This window comes from Nomascus leucogenys, chromosome 5 (genome assembly GCF_006542625.1).
Source record: "Nomascus leucogenys isolate Asia chromosome 5, Asia_NLE_v1, whole genome shotgun sequence".
Classification (NCBI taxonomy): domain Eukaryota; kingdom Metazoa; phylum Chordata; class Mammalia; order Primates; family Hylobatidae; genus Nomascus; species Nomascus leucogenys.
Window position 1 is genome coordinate 78,017,038 of NC_044385.1, and position 14,848 is coordinate 78,031,885.

The 14,848-nt window shown below is 46.4% G+C and overlaps 1 protein-coding gene across 2 annotated transcripts in view; it reads right to left on the reverse strand.

Annotated features, from left to right (window-relative positions):
• Positions 1–73: 73 nt before the first annotated feature.
• The window catches only part of TMEM272 (transmembrane protein 272), a 117,993-nt gene continuing 103,218 nt past the window's right edge, over positions 74–14,848 (reverse strand). The window contains exons 3-5 of one of the 2 annotated variants that reach the window (XM_030813437.1): positions 9,847–9,906; positions 5,321–5,403; positions 74–459 (exon numbers count right to left, since the gene is read on the reverse strand). In XM_030813437.1, coding sequence (XP_030669297.1) covers positions 97–459; positions 5,321–5,403; positions 9,847–9,906 — 506 coding nt within the window. In that variant the 3' untranslated portion in view covers positions 74–96. The remainder of the gene's footprint in view (positions 460–5,320; positions 5,404–9,846; positions 9,907–14,848) is intronic. The other variant, XM_030813436.1, reaches the window with a different exon arrangement.

The window sequence follows — 14,848 nt, forward strand, 5'->3', positions numbered from 1 at the left end:
TTTATGCCCTTCTCCTGAACCTGTGTGTGTGTGTGTGTGTGTGCACGCGCACACGTGCACGCATATGCATACATGGTGTGCTGGACAAGGCAGCTGTCAGTCTTCATCGGCAGCAAGTCTCCACCTGGAGCACAGGTAGACACAGCCGCTGCACAGCAGGAGCAAGATCAGCACGGTGTGACTGAGCGCCAGGACTCCGACTGCAAAGAGGTACAGAGTTTTGTCACAGTAGTCCTGAGGCTGCTGGAAAGGGGGAAGAAAATCAGGCAGGTACACAGAAAAGACCCAGTAGTTTCCCAAGATGAACCAGAGGAAGAGGAAGAGGCTCAGCAGGAGGTGGATGTAGTATCGGTGTGCATTCTGCCTCCAGGGGTATTCATCATCGTCATCATCATCAATCACCACGGCCTTGGACAGCAGCCGCCTCATCCTGGTGGAGTCGTACAACAGGAGAGACACCTGGGGCGTGGTGGGGAGCCAGGGTGGCACAGCAGAGCAGCACAATGGAGGGGAAGAGAGGGGATAGAAGGTAGCGGTGGTGGGGTGTTGGTAGGGAGAGAGAAAGGAGAGAGAGGAAGGTGTTATGAAAAGTGAACACACTGGAGTTAGAAATGCCATCAAGCAGTGAAATTTAATTTGAAAGATGAGAATTAAAACTGGCAAGGATGAAGGCATAAATTCATTGCCAGCATCCTCAGTGGTGTTTTCCTTTTAGATGTGTGAGTTAGTTTGGACAAGGGGTTAGCTGGGGTAACTCATCTCTGCATCAAGGTTCAGACTGACTCTCCCCTGTATTGTACTAGTACATTCGCACCCACACCTAACGTAAAAATGACACCTGGTCCGCATGCTAGAGGACCTTGAAATATATTCCTCTATCTTGGGAGGAACCCCCAGCAGACTTTTCCCTGGTACTTCCAGGCCATGTAACAGGCTTGGCCGAATCCAGGTACCATGAGCCATTTCCTCCCCACCCCAGCCCCGCCCAGCCTGCTTTCTCTCTTCTTGGAAGTTTGTACCACTCCCCATCTCAGGCATCTGGAATTCCCAAGTGGGGCTGTGGACTGAAAGTGTTGTCCCTCTTGTCCTCGTACATCTTTCAAGTCAAGAGCACAGACCCTTGTCCTTGGAGTGATACTCTTGGGGGACAAAGACCATCTGGGCCCCTGGTAGATGGTCCCTGACTCCAGCCTGACACGCCTTTGAAATTCTGCTCCCACTTGGTTACACAAAGCACCATGACCCACCCGACTCTAACTGGCCACAGATGCCTTTGTCACAGGGGAGCACACTTTCCCCCTGGAAATGCAGCGGTGGAAGGACACAGGTGGTCTTTGCTAAGGAATCCCTTAGCAGCTCCCCGTCTTCTCTGCCTAGCAACTTGATCTGTGATGTTTTTGAAAGCCTGGCCTGTGTATCTGCTCCCTCTGGCTTCCTAGAATGCCTACCTCTGCCGAGGCCATGCTCACGGCACCCCTAACCCTGGAGAGCAGGGCATTAGAAAAAATCCTTAGATGATGGAGGATGTGGCCGACTGGCAGAGGCGGGGAGAGATTCTGAGCTTGAGTGAAATGGAAGGGCAAGCAGGAGCCAAGAGATGCAGCTAACTAGGCTCCAAACTGTAAAGAGAAGCAAGGATAAAATAAAGAGAGACAGAGAGATGGGAACAGAGAACCCCAAGCTGTGCCTTTGGGTAGGTGATGACTCCAGGTTTGGACTTGTTCCATTTAAAATTCTGGATGGAAATGCAGGGCCTAGTGGCCCGCAGTGGTCAGAGTCAGAGCCTGGAGGTGAACAGAGAGAGGTGAGGACTCCTGGCGGAGATCTGGGGGTTACCCATGAGGAAGTGATAGTGACTCTGGGAATGGATGTTGTACAACAATGGACCCTGGTGCTGGGCAAAGCGCTTGACATACATTATCTCAATGAATTCTCCCAGCCTGGGGCGAGAGGTACTAAATAAACTTGGGTGCAGGACCAAAACTGGAGCCACTGGGCCAAAATGTCAACAGCAATTTTCTCTGGGTGGTGAAATTTACAGGTGATTTTGATTTTCTTCTTTGTGCTTATCTGCATTCTCTGATTTTCCACAATGGAGAGTTATTACTTCTGTAAAGATACAAAACCTAAGGAGAGCGGTTAGTTTAATGCTTGTTATGTGTGATCTTTAATGTCCATCCTAGCCTGGGGCTGCATATTATCTCTGTTGCCCAAATGAGGAAACTAAGGCTCAGATAAGTTAAGTCACTTCACTGAGATCCACAGTGAGTAAGAGAATGAGAAGGGCAGTGGTCCACACCTCTTTGACCACTGTCTACGCCACAGTACACTGATGATTAAATTGGAGGAAATTAAATTGGAGGGTTCTCGCCTAAGATTTGCAGCCCGGCTGGGAGGCAGAACGTCTCCGTAAGAAAAGGAAAGTGAGGGCTTGGGGGAATTCAGAGAGCCACCCACAGTAGAGCTGACTCGTCCAGGGAGGGCTGCCTGGAAGAAGGGGCATACTTGGGACCCCTATGCACAAGGAGAGGTGCGAGGGTCCTCCTCTGAGGGGGAGTGGTGTGGCAAAGGTGAAGGGTGGTGGGTTTAGGGTAGGGGAAAAACCAGTTGCCTGTAGTAGGTTGGCTGACGGTGGCTGTGTGGTTGGGAAAGCCCAGGTTGAACACCAGCTCTGCCGTTTCCTCACTGTAAGCTGGAACTGAGAGTCCATCTCAAGTTTCCATCACTCAGATGCATTTCCCTTCCTTGCAGGGCTCCATTCCTTGGAGGAATTCCCCCACCCACCACATGTCCACAGATCTGGCTGCCCTCCCAGGACTGGTTCTTGGCTACAGTGATGTCAAGAGAAAGGAACCAGCCCCAGGAGAGAGCCGTGGCAAGTGGGTCCCACTGCCCAGGCTTCCTGGAGCCAACTGGCCCCCTTCTCTCCCACTAACCTTGGAGGTTGTGAGCTCTTCCAATGACCTCTTAAGTTAGCCAGAGTTGATTTTTTGTTCCTTGTAGTCAAAGAATCCTTCCTGAAGCAAGTACCTGCCTCAAAGGGGCACGGTGAGGACTGAATGAGTTCCAAAAGAGGGCAGAGCCGTCAGCATGGCATCAGCAAAAAGCACGTGCTCACTAAGGGTAGCAATCGCCACTAGGAAGGGTGATGTGGGAAGATGAGGGGGAGTGCAGGGTAGGCAATGGTCACTGAATCCGTGTTTTGGAAACTGTCTTTTAACACGACCCTCAGTAACAAATATATTTTATGCCAGGTCCTAGTCACTGGGTAACTGCATGTCCTTGTTGGCTTAGAGAAGTCCTGGTTTATGCTGTTGTTATGGCAGGATGATTATTAGAGCCCCCTTGTACTCTCAAAAGTGTCCCAGTTAGGATGATAAATTACACGGTCAACTCACCCAAACACACACATGTCCATATGTAAGTATCACATAATACCTAACTTACTAGGCACTCTAATTTTCTATTTTATTTTTTAAAAAGCAGGTCACAGCCTACTTAATTCATTTCCTGATCTTTTAATGGGGCATGACCCTCAGTTCTTTCTGGTAGCTCCATGAAATGTCAGCTCACATCTCTTCAAGTTTCTCTTCATAGAATGCAATACTGTGAAGCTATCTGATGCATTTCACAGGATGTTGGGCCCCTAGGCAGGTTCTGAGGTTGAATACAGACCATCATTATCACAGGTAAACTTCTGCCTCTGGGGACTCTAATCCTGTTTGCCGCTGCTCTAATGGTTATGGACTCACTGTATATTACCTTGCCATCATAAGCACAAAAATTTAATTTGGCTTCAAACGGTTTTAGATTGCCAGGGCAAAAAAAATCAATGCTGCTTATTAGGGCCTTATTTTTGTTCATTAAAATAAATTACCTTTGGGTCCTGGGCTGGCTTTCAGAAAGGAAAAGTTTGCTGTTATTAAGAGGAACAGACCCCACGGACAGTAGTATCTCTAAAGGAAAGCTCCGCTGGGTAGCTTGACGATGAGGTAGTCGAGTGAGAACAGGAGAGGCAGAGGTAATTACTGCTGAAAACGCTGCTCTTGTTTTAAGCATCTCTGTGGCACTCAAACCGTCAGAGCCTTCCCTTAACACTGTGGGGACCATGGGGAAAATGTGGCCCCGCTGAGCCAAGAGCCTTTGGGTTTTCTTGGAGGTGAACAGAGTCCCAGGTAGATCCCATGGGGATGTTGTGATGGGGATGATTGTGTGTATTTGTAGGTTTTAGGACACTGCCCACCAGATTGCTGTTAGGAGATGGGGACATTTAACAGTGAGGTTACCTCAGACACAAAAGCCTCCTAGGGTTTGCTCCGAATCAGACATCTCCCACGACAGAGTTGAGCTTGTGGCTACCAATTGCATATGAGAGCAGCAATTTTCAAGACGTTCCTTTGATGTCTTAGATCAATAGCATGACCAGCGCCACTGGCCAGGATCTCTCCAAGGATCCCTGCACCAGAAGGCAGCTGGCAAAGAAACCCAACAGTGGGTCCGAATGAGAGTTCATACTTGGCACTCTTGACTCAGTTTTCTCTTGTGTTACAGCTTTGTTTTTATGAAACCATCTTGGGAAAATGGATGCTTGTGTTTTCTGGCTTTGATATAGAAAGTGGTGAGGTGGGCTTGGAAGGCTGGGAAGAGTTGTTGATAGACAGAGGCTGACCTAAGCTTCTCTTGGTAGGTCTAACATTTCTGTGGGCCAGGGATCTTGAAAACAACTGCAGACTATGCGGGCCCCTGATATTTCTTCTTCAGTTGCTTTTTCTGTTTAAACAAATGTCAATACAGCCCAGGAGCAGATTAACTACATAACCTTGAGAGTCACAGAGAAGCACTCCTACCTCAGGCATAAGAATAATAGTTGATTGATAACTGCAGCCAATTAATCCTATGTTAGTCAATTGAGAACTAGGAGGTATAGTTAAAAGCAGAGATAGGAACTGCTAAATCAAACATATTTTAACCAAATGCAAACGCTGCCTTCAACAGGAAGCTTTTTTTTCCTCAAAAAAAAAAAAAAAAAAGCAGCAGTGCAGAGAAAGACCATGATTTCACTGGCTGAATTCAATGGTGTAACTGGCAGTCAGGGACTTCTCTGCATCAACTCTTGTCAGACCAAAGCCACAGCTTAGCACATTGAACTCGACAGCAGGAAGGAAGCTCTTGCAAAGATGCACAGCCCTGGGTAAATGCCCTGCTTAGGGGAAAGCTGTTTTGGCTCCCCTGTGAATAGCAGGCAAATAACAGGTGCATTCCAGGATGCCTGTGAGTTAATTTCTACAAGGACTACAAACAACAGATAAAGATACTTTACCTTTAAGGTACCGATGATGCCACCCACTAGCAAATATAAAGGAATGAGGGGCTGTATAGGGCAGTCCTCCAAAAATTTCATTCCTACATAGGGCAAACAGAAAAGGATTGAGAGAAATACATTAAACAGCACAAAGCCCGGTTTTGAAAATGAGTGGAACACCTTCAAAAGCCAAAATGTTAATCATGCAAACCATATGCTTGTGGGATCTGCTCAGCCTCACCAGTCACCTGATGATCAGGAAGCTCAGTGGATTGACACCGCAGAAATGGCTCTCACAGCGGAGTGGCGATAAATACGCCCGCAGACAGGGTGGGGACCAGCTGTCGCTGCACCTTTTTTCTGGGTACTAACTGGCTATAGGTTGTTGCACTCTGCTTTTCTGAATAGCCAGTGTATGAGAACTCAAGTTTTCAAGGATTCGGGATTCAAAGGATCCCTTTAAATAAACAGTTTTCTTGATATGCTTAAAATAAGGTTCAATTTATGAGTCACATTTCCAAAATGTGACTGTGTGAATGAGGTTCTCATCTACTCTGCTTCCAGGGGCCAGGTGGCAGGGAGGAGCCGCTCTTCCTCCTTGTGCAGCGAGCCCTCCGCTGTGTTAGTCACAGTCACCATATGATCACCATTGACCATGTCACCCGCTGGACCCCATGCTGGGAAACACGCGTGTACTCACATATCCTTAGCTACCAGATACAGAGTACTACCAAGCCAGCCTGCCCAGTCTACCCTTTCTTAATGGTAATTTTTCTCCCCAAAGGAATGCTCTGTCTACTTTTCTCAGGTCTTTGTTCCCTAGACCTATTAACCAATGATATAACGTGTCTATTTAAAATATAAAGAAGAAAGGCCCATTTCCCTCAGGGACCAGTCTGGCTCAAACAACCAAGCTCCAGATGAATTCTAACACACACCTTTGCTGTGGGAGACACTGACTGCCCAGCATGTGCCCCCCAACATTGTCCACCTCCCTTGTTGGGTAGCAAGGCAGTGTGACCAGTTCTGACCAGTGGGCTGTGGGACACTTTGGGGCCAAAGCATTTATTTATTTTTTTGAGACAGAGTTTTGCTCTGTTGCCCAGGCTGGAGTGCAGTAGCATGATTCGGTCACAACTCACTGCAGCCTCAACCTCCCAGGCTCAAGCGATTCTCCCACCTCAGCCTCCTGAGTATCTGGGATCACAGGGATGTGCCACTATGCACAGCTAACTCTTTTTTTCTTGTAGAGAAGGAGGACTCACTATGTTGCCCAGGTTGTTCTCAAACTCCTGGGCTCAAGTGATCCTCCTGCCTGGGCCTCCCAAAGCGTGGGATTACAGGCCTGAGCCACTGTGCCTAGCCCAGGCCAAAGCATTTAAAAACTGATACATGATTCGTTGTTTGCTTCCTCTGCTTTGACCACCTGGAAGCCATGGGTGGAGATGGATTATTTTCAAGATTGAAGCAGCTTGGAATATTATGTCATCACATTGCCTGGGAAGTCCCCGTGCCCTCTGATCCATGAAGGAATCTGCATAAGCAAGAAATAAACCCTTATAGTGTTAAGCCACTGGGATTCCAGGGTTAATTTGTGACTGCAGCACAGTTGTTACCCTGACTAATACATTTGTCAACAGAGTCCAAGAAAGGGAATTCTTACTGTAGAAACAAAGCCTCCTGTTTAAATGACATTTAGACTTTTAGATTTGATTTGACATTTTGTTCCTTATAAATGCCTTGATACTTAAGCAGAGGGAGTAAACTGTTTTTCTATGACTACACCATACTCCATTGAAATGAATAAAATTTTCTAGGTATACAGAGAGCCATAAATTCAGGGCCCAAAACAGAGTTTAGTCAAATACACACATTGATCCAATCATCAACCTATGGAGGCTTGTCTTTTAGTTATCGCTGATGTTTAGGTGAATTTGTTATTAAATGGAAATACTTTCCAAGTCTCAATACAGCCTTTTCACACAAAGACCTTTAAGTACTTGGTGCCAAATTTGTTGGACATGGACTGCCTTTCAATTCAAAAGCCAGCTGTGAAATGAACATTGAGTAATGGCTTAGATATCTGCTCATTCCCAGTGAATAAAAACAGCTGCTGTTCACAGGAGAGTCAATCAGTGCACAGATGGCTTAAAACGATCCTAATAAATTTAATAAAAGCCATCTTTCCCCTGTGTTCTCACGTACTGCTTAGGACTTACCTTAACTCTAGATTTTCTTTCTTGTCTGATCTGCAGAATCACAATTATTCTTTTTGGCTTTAGATCTCTCCCTAGTTCAGTTGATAACAACTACCAGATGTAGTGATTTTTAAAATATTTGTTATTGTGATAAAATATCTCAACAAAAATTGCCATTTTAACCATTTTTAAGTGTACAATTCATCGGCATAATTACATGCATCATCTTGTGCAACTATCGCCACTATCTATTTCCAAAATGTTTTCATCACCCCAAACACAAACTCTATAACCAATATTGCTCTAGAAGCAATAACACCTCCAAAACCCTCTTTCTGCAGTGGATGTGGTGATTTTAATGTACTATCCGTGGGAATTGGCTTGTGGGGTCTTGCCTCTTTTATGCAGCCTTATTGGTGGATGAATTGTTGCAGTTAAGTTCATTTGAAAGATAACTGGCTGGGTGCAGTGGCTCATGCCTGTAATCCCAGCGCTTTGGGAGGCCGAGGCGGGCAGATCACTTGAGGTCAGGAGTTCAAGACCAGCCTGGCCAACATGGTGAAACCCTGTCTCTACTAAAAATACATAAATTAGCCAGGCATGGTGGCGGGTGCCTGTAATCCCAGCTACTTGGGAGGCTGAGGCACAAGAATCGCTTGAGCCGGGTAGGCAGAGGTTGCAGTGAGCCGAGATCACTCCACTGCACTCCAGCCTGGGCAATAGAGTAAGACCCTGTCTCAAAAGAAAAGAAAAAGAAAGATAACTAGCCACAGGGTCCAAAGGCTAGGGTTCTCTTACCTTACAGATTTTGCATAGAATGCCCTCTGGAGAGTATTCCTGACTTTCTAAGCAAGGTATGCCTAACATCTTGTGAACTCTTCTTGGAAGAACAGAGCCATATAATAAATGTTAATTTTTGAATTGCACTGAAATAATCATACCACCAGGGCCTGCTGAAGTGATTGAACTGTTCACTCTTACACTAAATGATCCCAGACTACTTGGCTGTTTCAGTTCTCTGCAAACCTTAAAATCTTATCTTCTTTTTTATTTCCTGTCAGGCTGTTAGCTTTCATGTCTTACAGATCTAACGATACTGTTTTTGTTTCCATTTTTAGTATTGTGGCTTTAGCAGGGGTGGCAGGGTGAAACTTACATAACAAAATAAACCATTTTAAAGTGAATAATTCAGTGGCATTTAGTGGATTCACAATGTTGTGCAACTACCACCTCCATCTAGTTCGAAAACATTTTCATCACTTCAGAAGGAAGCCTCCTACCTATTAAGCAATTAGGGTATTGGGTGTTTTGTTGCTGCTGTTTTGCAACAACTGCTATGCTCTTTTACTTTCTGCTCCAATATGCTGTGAGCTTGGACCTAGAACACTGGGCCTGCTGAGCTGCTTCTTTTTTGTTTTTGTTTTTTTTGTTTTTTTTTTTTTTGGAGACAGGGTCTCCGTCTTGTTGCCCGGGCTGGAGGCATAATAGCACGATCATCCCACCTCAATCTCCCGAGTAGCTGGGACTACAGGCACATGCAACCACACCCAGCTAATTTTTAAGTCAAGACTTGCATTTTTTGATAGAGACAAGGTCTCACTATGTTGCCCAGGCTAGTCTCAAACTCCTGGGCTCAAGCAGTCAGCCTGCCTCAGCCCCACTAAGTGCTGGGATTACAGGCGTGAGCCACCGTGCCCGGCCATGCTGGGCTTCTAGGTAAATAGGGGTAGCTAGGTCGTACACGGGGCTCCCATTAGCAATGTTCAGGAGCATGAGACTAATTTCACTGATACGTGATAACAATTTTTAGCTACTTAAGGAGCTTCCCCCATCCTGCCCCTCCCCTGACCTTCGCTAGACGTCACACTTCTGGATTATGAGGTTGTTTAATATATGTGATTTATGGAAATATTTATTCATTCATTCAGCAAAAAAAATGTATGGAGTGCCCATACGACACCTAGCGCCAGGTGCATTTTTTTGTATCGCTTGCAACCTGCTTCCACAAGGGAACATAGGAACTGGGAAGGGACTTTGGGAAACCTCTAGCCCAGTCACTCCCAAACTTGGGCTAGAGGGATCAGAACTATCTGGGGACAGATTTCTAAAACAGAGTGTCTGTCCCCACCCAGCTATACTGCATTGATATCTCCCAGGGTGGGGCCCAGGAATGTGTATTTTTTAAATCTTCACCAAGTCATTCTGAGATGGCACATAGGTGTCTGGGAATCATTGGGCTGGCCAGTTCTTCTTAAACACATATTTAATGTTTAAAGATTATATGCCTCGGGTCCATGCCCCAACCTGGCTGACCTGTGGCGCCCAGCAGCTCGGCAGGCAGCTTACCTATGAAGGTCATGGACAGCGGCAGAGCCAGGAAAGCGCAGAGCACAACAACGAAGCAGGCTGCAAGGAGAAGGGGCAGGCACTGGGTTAGAAACACACAGACCCCTGCATTTCCTCTTCACTGCAGTTTCTTAAGCATCCTGTGAAACCTGACTTTCTCTCCAGTGGCAAGTCAGCAGACAGGAGGAGAAGGTCACAGCTCGCCTGGGGCTCCCACACAGTGGATGCAAGCCAAGACTTGCATTTCTCAGAGAGCTGAACATCTCTCGTGATCACTTTGCCGATGCCAAGGCCCAGATATCCTGCAGGACCTCTCCAAGTCTGACAGCTTATGGAAAAGGAGTTTATAAACTGCCACTGTGCCCGTGCCAGGATGCCAGAAGCTGCTGGCATCCACTGAGCCAGGCAGGATTCACCCTGTGCTTCCTGGGCGCCTGTACTCAGGGCAGATGGTTCTTCTCTTCCCTGGATAAAATTCACTGACAACTCACTTTATCACTTAAAGTATTTGCTTCACAAAATCTTTTTCCCTTTCCATTCACTTGGTTATATATTCCACAGCCCATGACATTAGATGGGCTCCTAAAACTTCTTGCTGACACACAGTATAATAGAGCTTTGAACTGGCTTGGGGTTTTTCTTTCTTTTAATGCCACCAATTCAACTTTTAGACATTGGGAAAGAACAGAGGAATAGGGGCTACACAGGCTTGGGTCCAAATCCTGGCTCTGTCACTCACTGGCCATGTGGCTTTGGGCAAATTTGTTGACATCCTGAAGCCGTTTTCCTCTTCTGTAAAAGGTGGTGACAGATGTATGCACGAGGACCTCAGTGTATGGCAACTTTTGTGATTAGGCAATTACTTCCCTGCTTTGTTTCTTGGTTTCCTCATCTGTTCTCCAGACTGCAGATATAGGTTTTGCTTGGCCAGCATTTTTTTTTTTGAAAGTGTGAATTTGAATGCCTCTTGGGTAGGCCTGCCCCCCAGTTCCCACTGTCAGAGTCTTGACAGCATCATACATCTGTGCTTTCTGTTGAGTCCTGTTGTCATGATGAGAGCAGAGGATCTCTGAGTGAATGTCGTGGTAGCTTCTGTAGCATCTACTCCTTCCTCTCTAGGTCATCACCTCAATTATTTTCGGATACCCCCACCTCCCTGCCTCCCCATTCTCCTGTGCCGTTTATGTGCTCTGGCAGAAGCTGATCCCACCCTGGACATAGAAAAGGGCATGAAGTTTCACCCTCAATTAACCAGCAGAGCCCCACTTACCAGATACATTATTAGTGGATGGGCTCATGACTTATATTGGGAGATTTACTGAGAGTCAGGAAAAAGCTTTCTCACTCTGCTGACAGAACTTCCAGAAACAAGGTTTCTCCCTCCCTGGCCACTGGTGAGGAACTGAATTACTCTGGGGGTGGCTGGCAGCCTTCTTGCCATCATGAGGGGAAGCCAGCCTGCGAATGAGAACAACGCCCTGAGAGGCAATAGAAGAGGTAAAAAGAAACTGGGTCCTCAGTGACATTCATCACCCATGGAATCACACCACCCTTGATGCTAAACTACTTCTGGACTTGCCATTTATAGGAGCCAATAAATCCCCTTTATTACTTTAGCCAGCTTGAGTTGGGCTTTCTGTATTTATACAGAGCCCACTGTACCTGGCTTAATCTGCAAGGTCCTTTGTGCTTTTGAATTGTCAAAGATCTAGGATTTATCTGGGAATTTGTCTTTTCTAGAGAAGAGCTCTAAGGCTGCAAGTGCCTCTGGCCAAGAGCCTCACGTGCACACCACCAAACGCCAGCTCTGATCTTGCTACCCACAGCGGGTAGGGTGCACAGGGCAGGGTGCTGCCCCTCTCTCAAAGAGACCCCAGAATTTGCCCTCCATACCCATCTTGACCTTCACCTCTAGGAAATGTAGATGGGGGCAGGCATGCAGAGTGATTTGCCCCAATTTCCACTCCTCCCCTCAAACCACCCCTGAGTTGGATATAACGCTATCACCAGAGCCAGCTTCAAAGGCGTGCAGCTTAACGGCCCCAAGCATCTGGTCTGACGCTCTTCTGTTGCCATCTTGAAATTCTAAATAAATTTATCTCGAAATCGTGTATTGTAAGTGAAGTTGGACAGGACAGTGAGGAATACGTGTGAGCAGAGGGAGCCTGTGAAATGCTCGTGTCTGCTGCTCTTCACCGCCAGTATTCACATTTACTCCACAGGACTCAGGCCCAATATGAGGAAAGCGTGTTGTGTCTTCAGCTGAGTGAGCAGGGGGCTGACAGTCCTGAAAAGATTTACTTCCATTTGAACCAGAACTTGCTTCAGATGCAGACAGAAGGCAATGATGTTCTAAGAAACAGGAACAACCAAGGAACTCCACCAACCCCTTTCTGACCCCTAAATTAGTATACCTTTTCCTCTCAGAACTTCCTCACCTATCTGTGAGCAGAAGGTGGAGAATGTGGGTAGAATGCACCCATATCAAGAAGCAAAATGAAGACTTGTTAGTTTTGTACGATGTTTCCAATGTTCCGGTAAAAACAAAATAAGAGCTATTAAAAACAAGTTGTGTCATTTCAGTGACTCAACATATGAGTTAAATGCTCTTACAGTTGCATTTAAAACTGGCATTATACAATATTAAGATGAATGGTAAAATATGTACTAATAATTACACCTTTTGATTTCCCCCTACTTAAAAATGACATTAAATAGCAAATAAAAAGTCCAAAAGAGAGACTGCAGAAGAAAGGAAAAAGCTTTTTATATTTTAGTCCCTTGAACAGTGCTTCTTTCCTGCTTTTTGAACAAGGTGCTTTGCATTTTTGTTTTGCTCCGGGGCCCTGCTGGTCACGGGTGACACAGTGCTGCTGGCAGGTGTGGTGAATTAGAATTTCAGTTAATCTAGCCACATCTGTTTTAATTCTCAACTTAGAGTGGGGGTCAAGGAAGAAATTTCTTGCTGGCAAAGGATAGAAAGTCAAGGGGTTGATGAATCCCATTCTGCATTTTTGACCTTGGAGCTTGTTACAAGGATGATAAAAAGTGATCGGCATCCTGGAAAATCTTTCCCTGTGCTGCAAGCTTGAGGCAGATGGTGCCACCTGGCCACATATATAATCCAGGCGGTGAGTGACACAAAGAAATGGAGCAGTCCCCAAGGAGGCACCTGCCACCCACGCTTCCTACTGAAGGGTGGCAGAATATGCCGCCCCAAACTCTGAGCTGTGGCATAAGGGTTATTTGGAGCTAAAGGCACTTTAAAAATAGCCGATGGAAGAAGAGTACCCTGACCCTCCCCTTTTCCTTCTTAAAAGTAGGAAATAAAAGCCCCACATAGAGGATGTCCTCCCTATACCAAAGGAAAGCACCATTCTTATCATCAAGGATGGGACGTTGAGACCAAGAGAATTCTGTACAGATCTTGTCAAAATCACTCTTATCTTTCCTTAGCCTCCCCACATAGTTTGGTTCCTTTTCTACAGTTACCTCTCTTTGCTCAGCCACGTATAAAAGCATTTGGGTTTTGCTATTTCTTTGGGTTTCCACTTCTTATAAAGGCTCTTGTGTCATGTAAAACTTGCACTAAATTAGTGTGCTTTTCTCCTGTTAATCTGTCTTATGTGAGTTTAATTCTCAGGCCCAGCTGAAAAGCCCTAAGAGTGGAGAGGTAAAATCCTACCTCCTCTTCACTACCTCCCAGCCGGGCTGAGAGAGATGCCCAGGGTCAGAACATTCTTAAATGACCCCCTGGAGGAGGCTGTAAAGACTCACCACCTGCAGCCATGCAGCCAAGCCACCTGAGTCACTGAGTCACAGCCCATTCCTCTCCTCATTACCTGCAGCATGGACTGCAGGACTCAACCTCTGAGGTTTCAATGTCCTCATTGCAAACATGGGCACGATTACAAGACTTTCCTAACAGGCTTGTCAAAATCATCAAATGTCATAATCCGCACAATCTGTGTAAGGCACTAAACGCAGGGTCTGGCACATAATAAACACTGATAAATGCTGGCCATTATCATTACTATTATTATTTTCCATTGCTGATGGAAGGAGACCCAGGCTTCCCCTTTATTTCACCCCCACTTCGGAATCAAATGAAGAATCGAGAAAACAACAGGTGAGGTATACACTGTGGTTCTCATGGTCTCTGAGCAGAGATGAGACTGTTCTACACCTTAACTCCCATGTGGATGCGGCCTTACTCCCTGGCCCTGTTCTCAGGCTGTGCCCTGGCTTCATCCAGTGAGTCCGCTTCTCCGGATCACCACTCTAGGTCTAAAGAGGCTCACACTTGCTCGAGGTCTAATGAGGCTCACTCTTGCTCGAGGTCTAGGTCTAAAGAGGTTCACTCTTGCTCGAGGTCTGATGAGACTCACTCTTGCTGGAAGTCTAATGAGGCTCACTCTTGCTCCCTGCACCTCAGAGCCATGACTCTCAGGGTCTCAATGGCCGCTCTAGATCTCACAAACCAGGATCAGTACAAATGGCACCTGGGAATCTGCATTTAAAAGCAACTCCCACCCTGGCGTGGTTGCTCACACCTGTATTTCCAGCATTTTGGAAGCCTGAAGCAGGTGGATCTCTTGAGCCCAGAAGTTTGAAACCCGCCTGGGCAACATGGCAAAACCCTGTCTACAAAAAATACAAAAATTAGCCAGGTGTGGTGGTGCGCCTGTGGTCCCGGCTACAGGGGAGGCTGGCTGAGATGGAAGGATCGCTTGAACCCAGGAGTTCAAGTCTATAGTGAGCCGTGATCCTGTCTCTGCACTTCAACCTGGGCAACAGTGCAAGACCCCATCTCAATAAAATAAAATAAAAGCAACTCCCAGGTGATCGTGAAGTAGCCTGTTTCTGTAAGCTGGCTAGAGAATCTTCAGGGGCTTCCTAGAGCCGTGTGCTCAGCGTGGTGTGAGGTGCTGGGGTTGGGCTAGGTTGTAGGATCCACTGGGATGGAAGTCATCAGCAGTTACCAGCACGAGGCCTTCTTTAC